General features: G+C 44.2%; 1 protein-coding gene across 1 annotated transcript in view; it reads left to right on the top strand.

The window, feature by feature from the left end:
- The first annotated feature begins 208 nt into the window (after positions 1–208).
- The window catches only part of LOC146870856 (uncharacterized), a 45,002-nt gene continuing 24,287 nt past the window's right edge, over positions 209–20,923 (top strand). The window contains exons 1-7 of the mRNA XM_085599714.1: positions 209–305; positions 10,458–10,609; positions 11,802–11,846; positions 11,939–12,007; positions 12,312–12,377; positions 17,475–17,563; positions 17,757–17,865. Coding sequence (XP_085455840.1) covers positions 209–305; positions 10,458–10,609; positions 11,802–11,846; positions 11,939–12,007; positions 12,312–12,377; positions 17,475–17,563; positions 17,757–17,865 — 627 coding nt within the window. The remainder of the gene's footprint in view (positions 306–10,457; positions 10,610–11,801; positions 11,847–11,938; positions 12,008–12,311; positions 12,378–17,474; positions 17,564–17,756; positions 17,866–20,923) is intronic.

Raw genomic sequence — 20,923 nt, forward strand, 5'->3', positions numbered from 1 at the left:
AATTAAATGATTTTGGAATAATGTTTGTTATCAAAATGGACTGTGGTTTTTTTGGTGAATAGTGGTTGTTTTTCTAAAATGAGTTGTTACTAACTTAAACTTCAACTCCTTATTTAACATTCTTTTTTGCAATACGTGCATTTTGGGAAATAATTAACAATAATTTATAGTCCTTTAATAAAGTTAAAAAAATTTTTTTCCAGCAAGCATGACCAGTCAAGAATATCAAGAATTTCATTCAATGGAAACACTTTCAGAGGAGATTGATGTTTCTGTAGAAAAAGAAACAACTGTACTGATCGGGGGTGAGGTTTCTTTTTATCTATTTAAAATGCAATTTTCAGTTTTAAAAATGTTTATAAAACCTTGAAAATCATGTTGTACTTGTTTTCACCCATGCATGTGGGTTTTAATATATTTACTATTGTAATAATTTTTCAATGCCATTGTAGAATTTAATAATTAAAAAAAATATGCTGCATGCTTTCAAAAATTCACTTTTAATACAGATTTATGTTATTACATATAAGACAGTCAAATATATTTTTCTTGTTTTTCAACTATGACCATGTAACATGAAATAATTATATTGACCCTCGAAAGCTTCTCCCTTGTCGTTTCTGTTTCCTCATTCTTTCAAGCACAAACCTCTGATCATTATCATCTCACATTTAGCTGAACAGCCTATTAACTCATATACTATTCTCAATCTAACGGATCAGCACTCCACCATTTTTTGGAGACTTAATGATATATTTTTATGCCGAGTCCTTCCCGCCTGCTGCAATGTCTCTTTGGGCCACCAAGATGAAAGTACATCGAAACAATCTATCTGTACGTCAACCATCCATCACCACCTTCAACAACAAGACAAGGTCAAGACGACGAAGGTGGACCGGCAAGCCCAATATTTCCCTTAGTTAAATGACAATTGACGCACAATATATTGAGATCATGACGCAGGAACATACCATGTGATAAAAGTCAACTCTTTACACCTCTCAAAGCATGCATTTTGGCATCGTGAAGAAGCACGCTATGTTTCCCACTACATAGGGTAAGATATGCTCAATTTATCTATTAAATGTATATGATGCGGAGCCTTGCTGATACAGTTAGCTCTCTGTTACCCATCAATTGTTTTCCTTAAACTTCCTCCTCCTGACGGCATACCAAACAATGAAATCAATCAATCCGGGGTTGGCTACATCGCGACTACTCACCCGTAAGGCTTCTCAAGCCGGTGGGTAAGCAGGGGACGGTGTAGGTTCTAGTCCATCAAGGACATGTTTTTAAAGTTTCTCGCAAAGATGTGGAATGAGTTTGCCTATGTGCTATGGAGCATGAGATTGTGCCACGCTCTTGCTGTGATGAAGGAGAATCAGCGTCCTCCTGATCTGTTTTTTCTGGTGCGGTGAACCACGCAATAGGAAAGCTGTTCTGCTGTTAGTGTTCTTTGTGGGGCGTGAAAGTTTAGACGGCTTTTTAGGTATGCTGGGTTGGTGTTGTTTAGAGCTTTGTGTCCTTAGGTCAGGATATGCAAGGTGATTATAGACTCGATAGAGAGCCAGTGGAGTGTGTGCAGGTGTTGTGATATGTGGCTGTTTTGCAGTATGTTGAGAACCGGTTTAGCGGCGGCTGTGTGGATGTTTCGTAGCTTGCGTGTGAGGATTTTGTTTATTCTGGAATAGAGTGCTTTGCTGTAGTCTAGTCTGCTGGTGACGAGTGTGTGCGTTGCAGTTTTTCTGTGCTCGATAGAGATCAAATTGAAGGTCTTCAGTAGGATGCGGAGCATGGGAAAGAAGGAGCATGTGACTATGTTGATGTGTCAGTCTGGTTTGATCTTGGGATGTCGAATGAATCCATGTTTAAATGCACGGTCAGAGTGGGTGGGTGGGCTAGTGAGTGTGGAGAGCCACCATGTGTCGTTACATGCCTCGGGGTGTGGCCCTATCATGAATACTTATGTTTTGTCGGTGTTGATTTATAGTCATCTTTTTTTCATCAATTTCGCAACATTTTTGTTCCTTACTTTAAGTTTTGTTTGGCTTTTGTTTGGCTCCGTTGGCTTTGATGTATAGGGAGAGGATGAGGTGGGTGTTGTCTGCGTATGGGTCAATGCTGAGTCCGTATTCTAAGATGATGGTGGCGAGTATAGACATGTATAAGTTAAAGAGTGTTGTACTGAGTTCGGACCCGTTGGTGACTCTGCAGGTGGTAGGTGTAGGGCCCGAGAGAAAGGGTGGTAGACTTACTTGTTGTGTTCTGCTGGATAGATCTGTTAATCTATTATAGGACTTGTCCATTATCCTTGCGTCGTGTAGTGTGTGTATTATGGTGCTGCGGGATAACATGTCAAAGGCCTGTGAGATGGCCAAGAAGGATGAGGGTTACCGTTTCTCTTTATTCCCGGATGATGCAGATGTTGTTTTTTTTAAAATGGAGGGCGATTTCTGTGATGTTGTTTTTTCCGAAGCAGGATTTGAACGGGTCGGGAATGTTGTGTTTTTTTATGAATGTGGTGAATTTGCTTTTGATTCCTTTATAAAATACTTTTGCAGGGAACGGGATCAGGGAGATGGGTCTGTGGTTGTTAAGGTTTGGTGGGGTCCACCAAGGGCTTCTTCAGGAGGGGGCTTTTCTCGGCGTGTTTCCATTTGTCAGTGAAGGTGGCGTTCTCCAGGTAGCGGTTGATGGTGTGTTGAAGCATGGGTGTGATGGTGTTGGTGGCACTGAGCGATATTCACGCCAGCACGGACCCCAGATCCACATACATTAGAAGCATTGGAATCTTAAATATTGTCATTTCAAACTGAATCGAAGATTGTTGCAACAGTGTTGTGTTGTTTACATATTGTCATATTCACACTCACCTCTTAACCCCTTCCCCGCTCATGACGGAACCACTCCGTCATGAGCCACGGGTGCCGTGTGCTTATGACGGAGTGGTTCCGTCATGCTGCGGCCGTTGGCCGCCGCTCTGCCCACGCGGCGCTAATTCCCCGCCTGTGCGGGCGATTAGCGCAGTGGGTGGAGTCGTGACGGAACCACTCCGTCATGAGCACAGCTCAACCGTGACTCATGACGGAGTGGCTCCATCATGAGCACAGCGCCACCGTTGCGTGTGAGGATTTTGTTTATTCTGGAATAGAGTGCTTTGCTGTAGTCTAGTCTGCTGGTGACGAGTGTGTGCGTTGCAGTTTTTCTGTGCTCGATAGAGATCAAATTGAAGGTCTTCAGTAGGATGCGGAGCATGGGAAAGAAGGAGCATGTGACTATGTTGATGTGTCAGTCTGGTTTGATCTTGGGATGTCGAATGAATCCATGTTTAAATGCACGGTCAGAGTGGGTGGGTGGGCTAGTGAGTGTGGGGAGCCACCATGTGTCGTTACATGCCTCGGGGTGTGGCCCTATCATGAATACTTATGTTTTGTCGGCGTTGATTTATAGTCATCTTTTTTTCATCAATTTCGCAACATTTTTGTTCCTTATTTTAAGTTTTGTTTGGCTTTTGTTTGGCTCCGTTGGCTTTGATGTATAGGGAGAGGATGAGGTGGGTGTTGTCTGCGTATGAGTCAATGCTGAGTCCGTATTCTAAGATGATGGTGGCGAGTATAGACATGTATAAGTTAAAGAGTGTTGTACTGAGTTCGGACCCGTTGGTGACTCTGCAGGTGGTAGGTGTAGGGCCCGAGAGAAAGGGTAGTAGACTTACTTGTTGTGTTCTGCTGGATAGATCTGTTAATCTATTATAGGACTTGTCCATTATCCTTGCGTCGTGTAGTGTGTGTATTATGGTGCTGCGGGATAACATGTCAAAGGCCTGTGAGATGGCCAAGAAGGATGAGGGTTACCGTTTCTCTTTATTCCCGGATGATGCAGATGTTGTTTTTTTTAAAATGGAGGGCGATTTCTGTGATGTTGTTTTTTCCGAAGCAGGATTTGAACGGGTCGGGAATGTTGTGTTTTTTTATGAATGTGGTGAATTTGCTTTTGATTCCTTTATAAAATACTTTTGCAGGGAACGGGATCAGGGAGATGGGTCTGTGGTTGTTAAGGTTTGGTGGGGTCCACCAAGGGCTTCTTCAGGAGGGGGCTTTTCTCGGCGTGTTTCCATTTGTCAGTGAAGGTGGCGTTCTCCAGGTAGCGGTTGATGGTGTGTTGAAGCATGGGTGTGATGGTGTTGGTGGCACTGAGCGATATTCACGCCAGCACGGACCCCAGATCCACATACATTAGAAGCATTGGAATCTTAAATATTGTCATTTCAAACTGAAACGAAGATTGTTGCAACAGTGTTGTGTTGTTTACATATTGTCATATTCACACTCACCTCTTAACCCCTTCCCAGCTCATGACGGAACCACTCCGTCATGAGCCACGGGTGCCGTGTGCTTATGACGGAGTGGTTCCGTCATGCTGCGGCCGTTGGCCGCCGCTCTGCCCACGCGGCGCTAATTCCCCGCCTGTGCGGGCGATTAGCGCAGTGGGTGGAGTCGTGACGGAACCACTCCGTCATGAGCACAGCTCAACCGTGACTCATGACGGAGTGGCTCCATCATGAGCACAGCGCCACCGCGCTGCCCCCAAACCCCCCCCCCAGCGCTGCGGCGGAATTCCTGCCGCAGCCAAGGGGTTAATAGAAGATTTTTATAAAACAGAGATAACCAAAATGAGAATTTTCTTCCTTAGGTTCCCTTATCATCATCTACAAACATCAATTATAAAGTGAGATCTCCCTACCACATCCGGGGTCCCACTACATGTAAAATGATTAAAATATCACATATTTTTATGGACAAGTTTATTGGTGGCAACTTCTGACGAAGTTGTTGAAGTTATTGTTGATGTTCTTGTTTTGTTGTGTAAGAAGGTGCTGGGTTTGTTTCAGTGATCTTGTGAGGGAGCAATATCGGTCAAATCGATGGTGTGTTGGTCAAATTCCGTGACGATGTGGATGAGTTTTTTGTTGTTTGGTGCGTGTGTGGGAATTCTGTTTTAAATTCCAGTATTTGTTGTTTTTATGATGAGCTGGTGGTGGGCGGCGTTGTCATATTTGAAGTTGTCTGCTTCCGTGGATTTGGAATTCAGACATGTCTTTTTGATGCGGCAACCGGTGTGCCTGGACTCATGGAATTCGGGCTGAACAATCTGTCATTCTTGGCTTGTGCATTGTTGTTCTGCTTGAGGGGAGCTATGGTGTTGACTCTGTTGGGGATCTATCTGTAAATAGTTTTGCGGTGGTGTTTGGGTCATCTTCTTCAACAGTTGTCCTGTGGATTTCCTCCTTGAGGAGGTCAGCTGGTCTTCGTTGCTTTTGGTCCAGTATCTCTGTGGGACAAGTGATGGTGTCTGTGGGTGGTGGTTGTCTGGAAGGAGCAGTGGATGCATCTATGTTCTGTCCACGTGAGTTTGGTGGTGAGGCTGAACACAATGTAGTTTCTAAATATGAAGATGGGGTGAGGGTGAGCGAATGCGTGGGTTCAGGCACAATCTTGCAAAGTCCAATGTTATGGAGGTTGTCCATGAGGGATGTGTTCTTGCGTTGTACTTTTTTTTTGAGGTTGAAGTTTATGTCTCCAAGCAGGCAGTAGTTGTTAGATGGGATGGCGTGTGTGGAGATGATGTTCGTTATTAATTTGACGGAAGGTCCGTGGATACCTGGGGTTTGTTAAATGAAGGTACACGGAGTGGGGTGGTAGAGGTGGCCAGTATCTCTAAGTGCTGGTGTTCTATCAGGTCTGTCGTCTCTTCGGGTAGTGTGCTTAGGTGGATGCTGGAATTGTGGGCGATGGCGATTACTACTCCGTGGGGGTGTGGCTGTCCATCCTGGAGATCTTGTATCCTTTGTGAATGGCGATGGCTATATGCAGGCCCGAGGTGGTGTTGGTTCAGGTTTCGGTGAAGAATGCTACATCCATGGTTTTGCTGTTCAGGAGGTCACATACTTAGTTGGCATGTATATACAGTCAACAGACGTTGAGTAGCTAGTATTGCAAGCTCTTCCTTGGTGTGTTCTTGAGAGCGTGTTGTGCTGGATAAGCATTCCTGGCGTAGCTGAAGGAGTACCGGCAGCACTGACAGCTGAAGGGTCCCTGTGTGTCTGCTGGCGATGCTGGACCTCAGTAGTTGTTTCGTCCTTTGTCGAGTGCGTGGAGTGACACTGGGATGTAGCGTGGGTGGTGTTGAGGTCCAGTTTTCCTATTATGACCGGTCTCTGTAAGCCCTGTCGGCTGCTCTCAGTCAGTCTTTGCCATCTAATGTAGACCCACCCTCGACACTCTGCTCAATTACTTTGCCCTGGGCCCTGATATCAGTAAGTATTGGTTAACTTCTGTTTAGAATGTCTAAAGAGCCTGGATGGCAACTTTGAAATTCTAGTGCACAAAAATTTGCAGCCTGATCTGGCTTTGTAAAGGTAAGTTCAATGTCGTCAAGAGAACGTTTATGAATTGTACATCGCCGAGCCCTGGCTATGTCATCCCGTACCAACGACCAACAGCCCCTGACATGGCGAATCAAATGTATGGTCTTATTTTTAAAGGAGTCTTCGTTTCGTGGTCACCACGCGATTTAAGCTTTTTAAAACTGACCATATAGACTGTTCGCGTCTCTACAGGGGGATAATACAAAAGTTTTTCCAAATAAGAATAATCTTTAGAGTGCTGACAAGGATCTACTGGTGTTTTAAAAGGTCTAGCGTTTTTTGTAATACATTGTAGAGGCAGATGTGCTTCCTGGTCAGTGAGCAAAGAGATTTGGGAGGGAGCTGTCTGTTGACAATGAGGTGTCTTAATGGCCTGAGTAGCAAGTGGTTTGATAGAGGAGAGAGAGCCATGATGTGCAATAGATTGTTCTTTTTGTGCATTCATGTGTGCCCTGTGGAGGTGTGGGATAGGTGTGTTACTACCAGCCAGCTGGTGTGACATGCCACTTGGAGCTATTAGTTTAACTACTGCCACTAACTCCACAATCATCACCCTCATCGCACCTATTTCTAGCCTAAGCTCATTAACAATCTGCAGAAGAGCTTCAAGTACTGTGGCAACAGTCCCTACTTGCTTAGACAAAGCTGCGATGGTGGTAGGGCTTATGATTTTGGATTTTTGCACTAGCTACTCCCGCAGATCAGGGGCCTCGGGCAACGACGCAAACCGGTTCAAGCTGAAAATAGCAGTAGCCTCTAAATCGATTACAGGATCTCTGACCAGTTGATTATTCTTGCACTGTGTGGAGGCAATTCCCACCTGTGCTAACACAGTATGTTTGGTCTCGCTACTAGGTTAAGTACGGCTTAGAAAAGATTTCAGAAACATAGGCAGTATTGTGGTGCAACAGGGTTGCTCATGGTCACTTCATAATGGGTTTCTCTCAACGCTAGCGGCCACAGGTAACTCAGCTACGAGAATCCCTTCACATTCTGTTATTAGGGTCTCGATTCTGTCGATCACTCAGTTATTAGCGCTGTGCTTTGAAGTTTTCCTTGCCTTTTTAACCTTACCCATCCCACTTGATGCTCCATTTGCCCCCCCAAACTTTCCATAGCTTTACTTTTGCCCATGCTTACTCTAGCAATAAGCTAATTAAATGCTGTAAGGTGGAGTAAGAGCATGGGAAATAATGTTTGACAAGTAAAACAGTGTCACAGCAAAGTCTGTCCCAAGTATCACTACTTGAATGTCTTTAAACCACAGTGTCACTCTGAAAAATAGTATGCAGCACAAATCGGCACAGTACCTTAATTTGAATCACATGGGTCCCTCCGATGGCACAGTAGCAATGTAATTGAGCTGGCCCTGCTCTTTATCTTCCTGGCTTTGACGGGTGCAGGACGGGCCCGCCCTTGGCCCGGACTTTGCCCGTGCGCGTCATTATGATGGGACTTGTTGTGCTTGTATGATGCTGCCACTCGGGGCCGAGCAGGGGCTTCTGGACTTTGTAGGCCGTTCCCCTCACTGCATTGGATGGAGTCATTTGGCTGTTCTCCTCATGGCACTTGGAGGTAAGGGCCAAGGCGTTCCCGTCACGGCGATATAGAATATACGCTGGCCGGTCCCCACATGGCAAATGACTTGCGCCGATATGGCTTTGGTTTTAAGACTTTTTCCTAGTTTTGGTAGAAATTTCAACTTTGGTGCAGTATGGATGGCCAGGAATGGTGTCTGACCATGTCGGTGATGGATCCCCACAATGTGTTTCTCTTCTGCTTCGGGCACGCCATCAACCCGAGACGTGCCCTGATTGTCGGGCCATGGCGCAGAAGACTTGCAGGAGTGTTTCCGGAAGTTATTGGAAGCCAGGCACTCTGTACCGCGCCACTCAAGATCCCGCTCCTGTAGGTGTTCGAGGTATCGCTGGCTCCGACCACACCATCGTTCATTAGAATTTGGGACAGGTAAGTCCAAACGCCATTTAAATTCGAAGAAGCTGCGTGGCTCTTCGTCTCCCCTCACTGCTCGCGAGTCTCGGTGGATGGGGCGGGGGGTCGCTCCCCCACGGCTCCTTTGGGGCCTCCGTTGTTGCCTGCGGCCTACCCGCATTTTTCTGGACTGTACGCGAATCCGGCAAAGTACAGGTACTTCACTCATCCATTGTCCGTTTACTTGCCCCATCTGGTCCATTGGCTATGGCCTCAGCACAGCTGTTTGCTCCGGCCTCGGCTCCACCGCCGTTGTCGTCGGCCTAGGCACGGCCGCTGGTTCCAACCTCGGCAATGTGGCTCAGGCCATGGATCTGGCTTTGGTGCCACCGTGGATCCGGCCTCTGCGCCGCAGTGGATCCTGCCTCTGCGCCGCTATGGATCAGGACTCGGTGCCCCCGCAGATCCGTCCTTGTAGCCTCCGTTGGATCCCGTCTTGGCGACACTATGGAGCCGGCCTTGGCACTGCTGTTGGATCCCGCCTCGGCAACACTACGGATCCGGCCTTGGTGCAGCCGTTGGCTTCGATCTTGACGACTCCGGCATTAGTTCAATGGCTCGGACTCAAAATCTCCTTTGGCTACGGACACTGCATCGTCTTTGGCTCATACCACGGCTACGCCGCTAGCTCCGTCCTCAGCCCTGGCCTTGGCGTCACACGGTGTAGTTCCCTCCAGGGCTGGTCTATATCGAGCTCAGCCTCTCTACTGACCGGTAGACGATGGGTAATACTTTTTAGGAGTCTGAATACCCTCTCACAGGGTCCAGTACAGCTGAAATTATCTCCAAAACCATTGGACGCTGTCCCCTACATCCTTGCCTACGGGAGTAGGTGGTTCATTTTATGTTGTTGCGTAGGAGAGGTTCTTCCCCTCAAATTCCATACGGTGCCTATCAGGGCACTCCTTACTACAGTGATTCAGCCTGCGACCTCCTGCTGCAGCTTGATGGCTATCTCACATTCGTTCTGTTGAGCACGTACTCCAACCACGGGGGCACCTGTGTATACCAGGCAAACCCGGTTACATCACACAACACACACAGCTACAGTGTCAGGTTGTCCAGGTCTCTGTCTCCCTGAGTGGCCTCTGCGCCGCTATTCGCCCTCTGTGTAGGGCACAGTGTCAAAGGTGTGTTCGAATTGACCGGCAGAGGTTCCGACATTGCTCTCCTAGGAAATTGAGTATGTGTGGGGTTGCAACCCCATCCATCAGACTCCATAGGCAAGGGCCTAAGCAACACCACCTCATTATAATTTTAATTTTGCCACTCATCTTGTTTCATGTTTACCTTTTTATGTTAAGCTTATATTGAAATTACAATTATAAAATCGATTTCACAATGTTCAATTTAGTTTTTAAAAGTGCTTTATATTATTTAAGTTAATACATTTTTTTACTTGCCTCAAATTGACATTGCTGCAGTTGTTGGACCTACAGCCCTCAGGTCAGCGTATGGAACACTGCTATTAGATTCTGCCCGCAAATGGGGCATTTTTTTAATGTAATTTGGTGCTGCGAGCTGAATCTGCTGCATGTTAGTCTCTCAATGGTAATTGAATGTTTTCCAACATCTCTGCACCGTTGTGCCACAGTGGAATTTGACCCTGCTGGCCTACACCAAACTTGCTTTCCAACAACAAATTCATGTTGGAGAGACCAACATGGATTTAGTTTCAAAAATCAACATCATAAACACGAAGGATGTGACTGCATTGTTTATGTGTATGGTCGTAAAGGAGTCATATTAACCTGACAGTGTACATTGTGATTCGGCGGTCACATTCAAAGGCTACCATTTCTGTGTTAAAGTCTCCAACCAGGGGTTGGTGGATTTCAAAACGACATATCAATATTGCCAGAATAATATATATGTATTTTATGTTTAAAAATAGTTTTACTCTTGATAACTACTTTAAAAAAAAAAACATTAATATGTAGTGAAATACTTTTTACATCGTTTTTAAAAAAAAATCTAATTCCAAGCAGAAGTCTTGTAAAGTATTTTATAATTATGTTGATCACTTATGTATCCACAGATTTGAAACAAAAAGTATCTACTGACGTTGAAAATCTTTTGGCTGTATGGAATAAACCTGCAATTGGACGTTTGGAAGCAATAGTTTCAAACATAAAATTGTACGATTCCTCCTTCCATTCTCTAAAATCCCCCCAATGGATAGTTGATGAGGTTTGTTTTTATATCATTTTTACACAGCACATGTCATAAAATTATTAATAAAGAGCTATCCTCCTGTTAAACAAAATTAATCACAAATCAACAAGCGTTTAAGAATCTGTTTTTGCAATAAAATAATAGTAATTGACCCTAATTAAGGGGATAGATTGTGCTCTTTTAAAACAAAATGTTTAAAAATGGTTGTTTTGGTTAAATGTTGCAATAAATGATTTGAGATTTTCTCTATAATTGTCAAAAGTAAACATTTTTGTCATTTAATTTTCCCCGAAATTTTTTTCAATGATGACTTATCTCTAAAAAAATACATCTTAAAAACTAATACGTCTTTTCTTTAGTCTTCAGCATACCAAAAAACACATTTAATTCATGGAGAATAAGTTTTTTAAAAGTAAAAAGCTACAAATAATAGGTACTGTAAGCTGTAAAAAATTACATCTATTAGATTTTGTAATCAAAAAGTTAATTTTAGTTTTTGGTGTAATTTCAATTTTAACTACAATTTTTTTATGTTCTATATACAAACTATTTTATAAATTGAAAAACATAAAATAGGAATATTAAAAAGATGATTTTGTACACTAAGGGCTTGATTAAAAATGTTATCCATGCAAGGTCAGGTGTGTTGCTCTAATGCACGCCCCTGCCCATAGCCACCAACGACCATGCATGCTTGCCAGATTATAGTTGATTTGTAGTCAGTTGAACATCGTGTAATTCCAGGGAGGTTACTTTTCAAAAGGTAACATTAATTTTCCAAAATGCACATTTGGAAATGCCTCACAATGTTGCTGCAAAACATGGACTGAAAATTCAAAATCGTTCAACAGTTACTGTGCATGCACACAAAAGTGCACAAGTTTTGACACCCTTTGTGCATCCACATGTGGAGTAAGTACAAGTGGCCCTGTAGGCAGCCCTTAGTTTCCTCTACAACACAGTGTACATGAAGTTGAAACCTCCATGTACCCGTTGTTTTTAAGGAAACTCATAACCTGCTTTGATGTACTGCGGTGAGTCCGCAAACCATATTGCATCCTCTGAGTGTGCTTGCTGTACCGCTGGTGTTGCGGTGTCTGAGCCACCACTGGTAACCTTTAGTCAGTCTGGTGTTCTTCACTCCGCCGGAGTTGTAATCAAGCAGTAGTGAAATACTATGTCTAATGTTTTAATCTTTTTTTATTAGGTAATAGATGCGTACCTTGCGAAGTTATGCTTGTCAAGTCACAATGTACGTATAGTTACATCTACTTTGAAAAAGAACACAAAGCAAAAATCATTTTTCAGAATATGTTTATTGATGTCTTTTTCTTTTAACCTTAGTGTTTAGCACTTTCGGCGACAGTGTCGTCCTCAATCTTCATGGGCAAATATCGATCATCTGTTTTTCGGGTAACTATTTTTATTTCTTATGTTACTTGTCACAATGTGAGGCTGTAATGATTTAGCAATATAACAATGAATTACTGCAAAGTGTCCAAGCGGCATACACATAAGAAATTACAAAATTTACACAATAGTAAACATTTCACATGTCTAAAGGCTGTAACACTATTTGCTTGTGTTAGAAAGAAAAGAATGTAATTTTGGAAAGATGATAGAAAAGGCATTTATACCTTAGTAATAATGTTAGTGTTCAAGTTTTTTGTTCAGGAGACACGTAAATTTATTCATGACCACATTTGATTATGTGCAGGTACCTTTTGAGACTATGGAAACCGTTGTGTGTCCTACAAATACTGGTGCTCATTGGATTCTTTTAGTAAGTGCAACTTTGTTTTCTTTTACTTCTAAGACATAGATTTGAACATTATAGATGAATAATACGAGAGGGCTTGCAGTCGTTATAAAGTCCATGTAGGAAACTAGTATCTGATTTCATGGTCTCCCCTACTGTTTGCAGTTGTTATTATGTATTTATGACAATTCTTATTAGGTTACAGCAATTCAGAAGCACAGTCTCTGTGCTTCCTAAACACATTTGACATAGTGAGCACTTAGGTACACTCATAATTGGCTACTGGGTTAGCATTGAAATTCCAAACTATACTGTAACAAGAAGATACCCAGGGCATAGGTACACCAGCAGTCTCCAAAGGGCTGAAGCATGTAATATGCCACACAAGAAAAAAAACTAATAAAATTGTTTTTAAAAAAGCCTGCCATTGTAGCATGTGTAAGTTGGTGTTAGCACCACTTACAACCTAATTAAGGTCCCATATTTATAAAGTCAATACACTTTAAAAATGTAAGTTACCCATAGTGCAGGCTCTTCAAATCCTAAAGTCGTTCTCCATTAGAAATTGGAGGGTGCCATTGCATGAACCGGACTCCCCTACAGCCTATCTAGTCTATTCACCCGTGTGGCAAGTGAATCAGTCATTACGACATATAGAGTGACTATGCCTCAATAAGGGTTGAACAACTCAAAACAGTATTTAACAATCCATGTAATTTTTTGCTACCAAACTTTTCGGAATCATAAATCAACACATGTAAACATTGTGTGATGTATCTTGACATGCACGTTAAAGCTCCTCCCAGGATCTTTGTTCTAGACGTGTACAGCAAGCTAGAACATCTGCCGCCCAAACACATGTTTCTGCCCTCCTGCTGTAGAGCCTAGCTTTCTTAAGGGTAGGGCAGAACCGAACATATCCTGTCACAGTGAGGTATGAACACCACCAGATATTATTTATTGTATTGCGTTAGGGTGGGTGCGCATGGCAAAAACACTGAGGCTAATTAAACTACACAATTGTTGCCTTTCCAGCATACTCCAATTTGCAACTACTTCATGGTGACCTTGCCTCCCACTCTGCCGTAAAACTGTACACAGGACATGGGAGTTTTCTTCCCGACTGTCTACCCCATCTTTTTAGGTTTTGCCTAGGCACCTCATGCACTGGCTCGGCGAGAGATGCTTTATACAGTGTACCGGGTGAAGCTCCGCCCACTTTCCAGCCATAAATTTGATTGCCTGTAATGAAAATTCATGCTTTTTGTTTTCGAATTGGTGTCTTAGGACCGCCTCCTGACTGCCATGGCGTCATTTGCCCTCTTCAAAGGAAATCAGCCCCTTTACTACTAAAACCATTTTGCTTCTCTGTCTCTCCTTGGTCCCTTCCGCAATCTGAAATTTTTTGTAGCACAACTACCCCCCCCACAACCTTCCCCCCCACAACCTCAAGTCCGTGCCTTCTTTCATGCTGGCACTTCCATTGAAAATGCAATAGGACTCATGGAAAATTCAAGTCCTATTGCATTTTCAATCCTTGTTAGTCTCGTGATTGGTTGGTGACTTTGCACTACATTTTGTGGGGTGGGTTGTTCTTTGTATTTTGGGGTATGTGTGTTGTTTGTGTTTACTGTGTTATCTGGTGGATTGAGTGCATGCTTAGTATATTTTATAGTGCGTTGTGTGGGTGTTTTAGTGAGGAGAATCTCTTGTGGGATTTTTCACTGCGCGTGTATTCTGTAGTTGAGGGATGGGTGCTTTGTCATGGGGCGAGCGCATGCCTTTGTCGATAAGGATGACGAGGTCGGTGAGCTTTGGAGGTAGTATGCTTTGCCTATGCGTGCGCTGCGGTTTTAGCTGCGCAGCAAAAGTTAGAGGAGACATGCGGCTGGAGCGGCTGTCTCCTTCCCCTAATACTCCTCACATTTTGAGCTTCTTGTTTTCCCAGAGCAGCTTCACACACACAACATAAGACACAAAAGCCGTTTCCTGCACAGAACAAAGTTGGCCCGGCACTCCAATGCAGATATTACTCTGCACAGCACAACTTTTCTCACATTAAATCATTTTGAAAATGAAAAAATTCCGTGAAATACACAATAGTATGTGAGTGCTTTTAAAAACAAATGCAGCGCTCGGGGCACAGCTATATTGAGCCAAAAGACCTCCTAACATTGCCGGGGCACATTCTGCCCTGGCATTTGCAACTCACCTCTGTCGTGACATAGAGATACCCTACGTTTTCACGCTCGAACCAGTAGCGGCACAAATCATTTTGTGTCAACAGGCATTTATCCACATTGAAAGGTCTCCATAGTGTTGCTGCGTTAGCTCCGTTAAGAAGAAAGCATTCAATCTTCGTTTTCAAAATTGAAACATGTTGCTTTGTGAGGGTGGGCTCCTCCCCTTGTGACAGGCCTGGTGGTCAGTAACCAAAGTTACAGCAACGTCACATCATCGTCACAAGACTTGTGCACTTCTGTGGCATGTGACCTCTTTCCCAACAACATGCAAAGAGGCCGCCCATAACCATTCCACCACATCGGATACATACACAGCTCTTTCTTTTTTAGCACCCAAGATGATATGATGCATTTCTAAAAACGTTAAAGGTCCCAAAGGCAAAACCCGTTGCATTGCAAATGCTTGTTTTTTTGAGGGACACTGTCTTTATCACAACCATTTATCGGCGGTACTTAAAGACTTTTTGGTGGGTGGGTCCCTAGAATCGTCATGGTAAAGATTCAAATCACATACCATTTCAAGTGCGACCATCTGTACACTCTGAACTTCGTTGGACACCACTTAAGGAATACAAAATAGAAGAGGGGAGATTCCTGCTGCTCCTGGTATCGTCATCTTGCTTGTCTTTTTTCTGCAAAGTCTGTGTCTGTGCTCTATACAGGTTATTCAACATGCCTGCGGTTATCAAAGACACCAGAAGGAATATCCCTTGGAGTGAAGGAGTCACTTCACTGCATCTCCCAAAACATTAACGCTGCTCGAAATTTTGCCAATTGTGGGCTCCCATGCACTCCGACATGCTGAGTAACACAGTTTATAGTTCAGCATCACTATCGAGGCGTGCGCAGTCTTGACAATAACTTTGCGGCCAGTTTCACCCATTGGAAAGCCTTTAACAGAACCCCTGTCCAATGAGTGAACTTGCATAGGCTTCTTGGCTCTCTCCTCCATAGATCTTCATGCTCAAATGAGTTCCTACCTCCAGCATTCTCTTCTGCCAAGATCTCCAACTCCATCACATTATCTGCAATACGTGTGCCTGCATCTCTTGGCTAGAGGTCCTCGTGCTACTCGTGTTCATTCGGTCCGTGACTTGTATCAAGGGTCAGGTTTCGCACCTGTGGGCTCCAACACTTCCATGTTGCCTCCTCCGACTCACATGCATGCGCTGAGTCCCTTTGACCTTGCTGTTCTTGACACTGCTTCCTTCGTTTTTGTTAGCCTCATTGTTTTCAACTGTAAAGGCATGTTTGTGTTCCTGTCGCACAGTGACCCCTTTGTGCTCAACATCAGAGATTGGGACAGCTCGTATCCGGCTCCTGGTCGTCTAAGGCGTCTCCTGGTCCACACAGCTGCTACTTAAAGGACACCATCAACATCTCCTGCATTCTGACATTGGTAGACATTCGTCTTCAGTGCCTCATGTTCACTTTTGAGTGTATTAGAGTCTGTAACCTTTGCTTGCAGGTTACTCTTAACTTTCTATCAGCTTTGGGTTCCACCGGTCTCCTTCATTTTCTTATCCAGTCTTCTCTTTTTAAGTCATTCATTTTTGTTCTATGCCTTTTTAAAAACGGCACGTCACAGTATCCGGAAAAGAAGCATATCCGCTACGATTCTCTTCACAACTCAATCCACGGCTACGAGACGCACCAGCTTGCAACGGGTACGAGACGGAGCAACAAGCAGCGTGTACGACACAAACACATCATGAATCCCATCGCACAGGTCAAAGAAGTACTCTACATCTATGACCGGATCATGAACCAACGCCAACGGCGCAGGCGTTAAGTCAGACACCTACCACACAAACAAATGACACGTACCCGCAATCTGGCCTCTGATGTTCACTCGTGCGGGCTTCTCCGCCTCGTTCACGCAGACTTTATTCTGTGTTTCATACGTGTCGGTTGCGGAGATCTCTATTACTTGTGTTCCCAGTTTTCTGTGCGTGTCGGATATGCTGCTTGGGCTTCATGCGAGTTGATCTGGGTTTACACACATTGCATCGTACTGCACGGATCGGACATCGCGGTTAAGTGTAGGTCAGGTTCATTCCAGGATTGTGTCAGTTGGTGCAACTTGCGTTGGTTTTCCAGCCAGATCATTGATTTCCTTACGGCTCGGGTGTACGGCTTGTATTCCGTACATGACGTTTGTAATTCACACGCGTTGCATTGTACAGCACGGGTCAGGCAGCGCAGGTCCATGTCGGTTTGTGTCTGGTCCGGGTCAGTGTCAATCGGTACGTTTTGTGGACGGAATATGATATGGCCCCTCTGTGTGATTTTTTTTGTCACTTAACCTATACCATACCATTTTGCACTGTGAACAAAAGTGCTTTATAGTCCTTCTGGACTAAGCACAAAAGCTGTTCTGCAAATCTACCACTTATAGAGCTTTTTAAGGTTGATTTTGAAAACTGGAATCACCAAAAGTGTTATCTGGATTTGTGCACGATGCTACACTTACATAAGTGAGAACAATATACAAAGCCAGTTTATAAAAGGGTGGATTTGAATATAATTCATACAAAAAGCTTTTTATTGTCGTTAGAACTGGGTTTTGCCCTGTGGCATGACCTTACACCCCTATAAACATACTATAATAAGGAATAGTAAATATTCTAAAAGGAAACATTACATTCTAATTTCATAATGAGGCATAAGGACTATTGTGAATATTTTTGTTAGTACTTGTGTTAGTTTTACAATTCATATCAGTGTATATTTCCTTATTTCTATAGAATTGAATTTACTTGAATTTTCTATACCTATATTGATACGAACAGATTTTTTATAGTAAAAATAACATTTAGTTATTGCGTTTGTCTTGCTGAGGATGTTTTTACAACAAGTTTTACTTAATTTCCCCCAGGTATTGAAACCTCTTACAAAGAAAATTTTACTCTATGACTCATTGACAACAAATCTTCATACTTACAAAAAGTTATTGTCTAATTGGAGGTACCCTTTCCAAAAAAATATTTGCATTATCTATTTTGTATTTGTAAGATTTCTGGTAAATAATAAATAATGATTTAATGTTGTTTTTCCATTGTAACATTATTGGGGACAATGTTGTATTATTGTTTTTTAAAGATTACTTCAGATGAAAAACCAGTACATTTGTAGCATCTTAATTCATATGTCTCAAAAGCAAATTCCTACAGGCTGTGAAGCGTCCAGACTACCATCTATGGGAATTGGTGGTACAATGTACCCAAAAGCAAAAAGACGTCTTCAATTGCGGTGTTTTTTGCATGATGGTAACGAATTTTCAAGATATTATGAACCTTAATTGGTGTTATCAAATGTAATAGTGGATAATTGTAAATACAATAATAAAGTATTGCATTGATTTTTTTAATTTTTGAAAACAATTTTATAAAATGTTCACAAGGGCTTTTTCTGAAAAAATTTGCAGGAGAGGGAGAGTTAACTGATGATAAAAAACCAGCGTCATGTTAAAACACTTAAAGACACATTGATCCCGATTACGATGTCGGTTTGCATCGCATACAACCTTCATCATTGCGTAAGCAGAACTGCCAACAAGGAGTCCGAGTTCATATTTTCCAAATTACAATCTGATATCTGAGTTTGCTGTTTGATCCTGAATTTTTTCAATTGCACCTTATGCTGATCTTCGCAGCACAAGCCACATTAAAAAAATGCATAGTTTAATGATCACTGCACAGTCTTGCAGGCTTCTTGAGGTGGCAGCCACATGTGGCTTGTATTTGATGGGGCTCCTCCCCCCCACCGCACTTCCGCTTCCTGGGGGCTATCTTCAAAAGCATGATAGGTATCCGGCCGCGCAGCGGACGTGCGCAGCGGGCGCGCCGAAGGCGTGCCAAAGGCAAGCTCGTCTGCGCCGGCTCGGTGCCGGTCGTAGATCTTGTTGATAGTCCGCTAAGACCAAGGTATGTATACTCCCGGTCTGAGCTGTGTGCTATGGGGAAGCAGGTGGTAAGGTGCCTCCAGCCTCGGCCGGTTGACTCTGAAGGCTCTCTTAGATGCACGTACTGTGGCTTTTCACCCGTAGCTCTGGGCAAATCTAGCAACTCCACGCCCCGTTCCTCGGTGCGGGTCTGTTTGTTGAACTGTCGTTCGCTAGTTAAACACTTCACTGATGTTTATTGTCTCCTGGAGGACAGGTCACCTGACGTTCTGTTCCTTACTGAGACTTGGCTCTCCGAGGATACAGTGACGGAGCGGGTACTTGCTCTCCCGGTAGGCTACGCGATGCATGCACTTAACAGACCCAGGAGAGGAGGTGGCATTGCAGTTATTTTTAAATCTAAGTTCTCCTGCACTTTTATTGAACAGACTGTTGCCGACTGTGAGTGCGCTTCTTTTAAATTAGCTTTTAACTGTAATTATACGATGTCTGGATTATTAATTTATCGCCCCCCAGGTCCTTCTACAGAGTTCCGCGCTACTCTACCTGACGTACTTAGCACCTTAGCAGTTAATGTCCCTAATTTCTCTATTATAGGCGACCTTAATTTACATCTAGAAAATGTTCTTGACCCAACTATAGCATCGTTCCTGGCAGACCTTATGGCCTGTCAGCTTGTGCAACGGGTTCCCGGCCCCACCCATGTGGCTGGACACCTACTTGATCCCATTTTCACAAACATTTTATCGTCTGAGGTTCTTGTCCCAGACCCTATGGACTGGTCAGACCATTTTCTAGTCACTATGGTGATTTACGATATCCGGCCTATATGTACACCAGTAAATAACTCCTCTATCAAGCGTCCTTGGCATCAATTGAGCTGGGAGCACTTTCAAGATCATCTTGTAGCAACCTCGCCGGTCCTTCCGGCTGATCCGCATGAGGCTTACTCCATCTTCTCAGATTGGATCCTGCAAGCTCTGAACGCTCTTATACCCGCTAGGCCCACGAGGAATCGGGTTAAGAAGCCCAATCCTTGGTATAATGCTAAGCTGGCTGGCCTGCGCAAGCAGGGTAAGAGGTTGGAGAGAGCCTGGCGTCGGGATTATGACCCAGCCTCTAAGGCACTGTATCGCGCAGCTATAAAGCGCCATCATAGGGCCCTTCATGCAGAGCGTGTGGCCTTTTTTTCCGAACAGATTTGGGCCAGCCCTAACCCAGCTAAGACCATCTTCTCAATAGTGACAGGGCTCAAGACTCCGAAGAATGATGTAGGCGCAGGGATCTCTTCCAATTTACAGTGTGAAGATTTGGCTAATTTTTTCATTGAGAAAGTTAAGGCTATCTATCATAACTTTCCTACGGTCCCTCTGGGCCTCTCTGAGCCCTCTAGCAACTCCAATCACGGGTCTTTTGAATTTTTTCCTTCTATCACCCGAGAAGTGCTTCTGACACTCTGCGATAAGGTCAAATCAGGATCTCCGGCTGATCCCTTGATGCCTGATCAATTTAAAAGAATACTACCTTCTATCATTTATCCTCTAGAAGAAGTAATCAATGGATCTTTGCGTGAGGCAGTTGTGCCTATGGCCTGGAAACAGGCCAAGGTCCTCCCTTTACTCAAAAAACCCTCTTTAGACCCTCGGAAGCCCGACAGCTTCCGTCCCATCTCTTTGCTTCCCTGGGCTGCTAAAATCACAGAGGCATGCATTACCTCTCTCCTCACAGATTTTTTTACAGCTCATCAGAGGTTTGATGTGTCCCAAAATGGCTCCCGATCCGGCCACAGTACGGAGTCTGCTCTTCTGGCCGTCACTGAACATCTCTGGGCAGCTTTGGATGCAGGGCAGATGTCGGCACTGATCTTGCTGGATCTCAGTGCCGCGTTCGATACTGTATCTCATGCAATCCTGTTGAAGCGCCTCTCTGAGGCCGGGATCTCTGGGACAGCTCTTGGTTGGCTGGCCTCCTTCTTGGCTGATAGGACCTTTCAGGTAGTCGCCCCCCATTTTGCCTCTGGCATCTTCCCTATTGGTCAGGGGGTCCCACAGGGCTCGTCCCTGAGCCCCCTGCTCTTCAATCTTTACGTACAACCTCTGGCGGAGGTGGCAAGGAGTAGGGGTTGACCATGGTTTCCTACGCCGACGACACGCAGTTGGTGGTGGCCCTCTCGAGCGACCACGAGGAGGACACCAGAAAATTTCAGGGAGACCTCTCTGCCGTTGCCGAGTGGATGACTGCCAACTGTTTACAGCTAAACTCTAACAAGTCGGAGGTGTTGTTGGTGGGGGGGAACCATGAGTACTGGAGCGACCGGTGGTGGCCTGCTAGTTTGGGTGTGGCACCTACCCCTAAGCCGGTAGTAAAGAACTTGGGGGTTTGGATGGACAGCACACTCAACTATGCGGTTCAGATGAAGAAGG

This window comes from Triturus cristatus, chromosome 1_1, assembly GCF_964204655.1.
Source record: "Triturus cristatus chromosome 1_1, aTriCri1.1, whole genome shotgun sequence".
NCBI classification, from domain to species: domain Eukaryota; kingdom Metazoa; phylum Chordata; class Amphibia; order Caudata; family Salamandridae; genus Triturus; species Triturus cristatus.